We start from the raw sequence: 2,500 nt of genomic DNA on the forward strand, positions 1-2,500 counted from the left end.
CTAGAACTTCACCTGACGAGAAGGACGAGGCCGGCGGGCGATTCCGGCGTCCTGGGTGGCCGAGCGGGGCGGCGACGCGGGGGCGCCTGGCCTCCTTCTTGGGCTGCCGCGATCCTCCCGCAGCCACTTCAGCGGCCTGCAAAACCACGCGTTGATTCAGGAAATGTGGCTCTTCGCAGACACTCTCAGACGGTAAAGTAACTCACAAAAATAATAATACATATACCAGTAACATATATGATAGTACTGTAACTTACAAAATAATAATATTATATGAAAACAATGATGAATCTTTGGATTTCCTGAGACTACCTTGGGCTGCTTGGCACTCAAAGGCTTCCTCTGCCTCCTCGGCCCTCTGTCGGGGCGCGGGCGGGGCGGGGGGGCAGGGAACCGCGGCCGTCGCTCGGGTCGCGCCGCCTGAGGGGGGAAGAGGTCCTCTCCTGCTGGCTTCGGAGGGGGGGCGCCTGGGAAGGACTCGGGGGGAGGAGGGAGAGCACCTGGGAAGGACTCGGGAGAAGGAGGAAGAGGAGGAGGAGGAGGAGGAGGAGGAGGAGGAGGAGGAGGAGAAGGAGCAACAGACAGGGTCGAAGCCGCAGGGAAGGGCGTCGAGGTGGCGAAGGAGGCGATGAAAGGGGAGAGAGGCTCGCGAGGGAAGGGCGTCGGAGGAGTGCCGCTGGGCTCGCCGCGAAGGGCACTCGGGGTAGGGGGCGGGGCAGCGAGAGGAGGGAAGTCGTGGGTGAAGGGCGGAAACCTCAGTGACAGGAGGCTGTCTGTGTTGCCCTCGGCCTGCCCACGCGCCGAAGCCAGGGGAGAGAGCTCGGTCAGTAAGGCACTGTTTCCCCACAAAGTGCAAGGGCGCCACCATCTCGTAAGTGTGAATAGGGTGAAAGTGACTGGCGACGTGATATACAGGTTACGGTAATACTAAATGACTGGTAGATGGAAAGTGATTTTCACAGTATGTATGTATGTATGTATGTACGTGTGTGTGTGTGTGTGTGTTCAGTTATTTACCAAATGATTTATTCATTAATTTATATCTATAAGCATGCATGTAAGTATATCATAGTTATTTTATGCCATATCTCTATTGATTTCAAGAAAGTTTTCGTTGGAGGCTAACGAAAAGTCCCGTGGCCATCTGGACTGAAATTCGACACATTTTAAGTTCCTACAGAAAATCAAGCCACTCTGCCAACATGCGAGGTTGATCAGCTGATCGACCTCGATATTGTAAACATCCCCCCGCATGCTGTAAAAAGAATTCTGAATATTTTTTAATTTACTGCAACATAATGAAGCTGCCTTTAGTCCCATTCGATGCTTTACGCCTCTATAAATGTTTCGCTTTTTTTTTCTTTTTTTCAATTTCCCCTTTTTTATAGCAATAAACGAAAAGCTATCAGTGCTTTCGGAAAGCTATCGTGCCCTTGGGAGTTTCTGTCAGATGACAATTAAAAGGATGATTATATTGATATTAACTGTGATAATGATAATAATGATAACACTAATGATGAGGATAATGACATTGAGGATGATGATGATGTTAATAACAATAGTAACAATAATAACGTTGATTATAATAATACTAATACTAATTTTAATAATAACGATAATAACAATAACAACAAAACAACAAAACAATAATAATAATAATAATAATAATAATAATAATAATAATAATAATAATAATAATAATTGTAATAATAATGATTATGATACTAATTATAATAATAATAACAACGATAAATGTAATAGTGATACCAACAATAATAATAGTAATAATAAAAAAATAAGACTGAAAAACAACAACACAACAACAACAACAACAACAATAATAATAATGATAATAATAATAATAATAATAATAATAATAATAATAATAATAATAATAATAATAATAATAATAATAATATATAATAACAGTAATAATAATCAAATGATGATGATGATGATAACAACAATAAACCAACCAAACAAATAAAAAACAAAAATATAAAAACCACTTATTAACAACATGCTGAAAAGTTAAAGAGAAACCCAGTAAGAAAAAAACATTACTGTCTCTTAATAGTAACGATATCATAATAGTATAAAAGCAATAGCAAAATATTCCCCCAAGGACCTTCACAGAGTCCGCGGCCGGCCTTAACCTCAGTGACTCTCGACATGTTTACTGAGACAAAAGATTACATTTCAGGATGAACGCGATATGTAAGTTACCTCCAGAGGCTGCAGTGGGATGACGCTTATATCAGGGTGGCGGGGCGGTCGCTGCCTCGTCGGAACGGCAGTCGGTCGCCTCGCCGGGCCTCGGGGCCTTTGGGGGCCTCTCCGGGGGCGTCGGCCTCTCGGAGGGCGCAACTGACGACTGGTAGCCAGGGGCGTGCCGAGGCGTGTGCCAAAGGAGACCCCAAGGGCGGCCCTCGCCACCTGGCTCTCCGAAGGGTCGACCTCAAGGGAGAGGTTCTCGCCAGCGGACGCTCCCCGGGCCTCC

At 44.8% G+C, this 2,500-nt stretch overlaps 1 protein-coding gene across 1 annotated transcript in view; it reads right to left on the bottom strand.

The window, feature by feature from the left end:
* The window catches only part of LOC119579006 (formin-2-like), a 16,792-nt gene that overhangs the window by 4,345 nt on the left and 9,947 nt on the right, over positions 1-2,500 (bottom strand). The window contains exons 5-7 of the mRNA XM_037926697.1: positions 2,227-2,500; positions 313-789; positions 13-136 (exon numbers count right to left, since the gene is read on the bottom strand). The exon at positions 2,227-2,500 is cut by the window's right edge and continues 155 nt beyond it. Of these exons, the coding sequence (XP_037782625.1) occupies positions 13-136; positions 313-789; positions 2,227-2,500 (875 nt within the window). The remainder of the gene's footprint in view (positions 1-12; positions 137-312; positions 790-2,226) is intronic.

This window comes from Penaeus monodon, chromosome 11, assembly GCF_015228065.2.
Source record: "Penaeus monodon isolate SGIC_2016 chromosome 11, NSTDA_Pmon_1, whole genome shotgun sequence".
NCBI lineage: Eukaryota > Metazoa > Arthropoda > Malacostraca > Decapoda > Penaeidae > Penaeus > Penaeus monodon.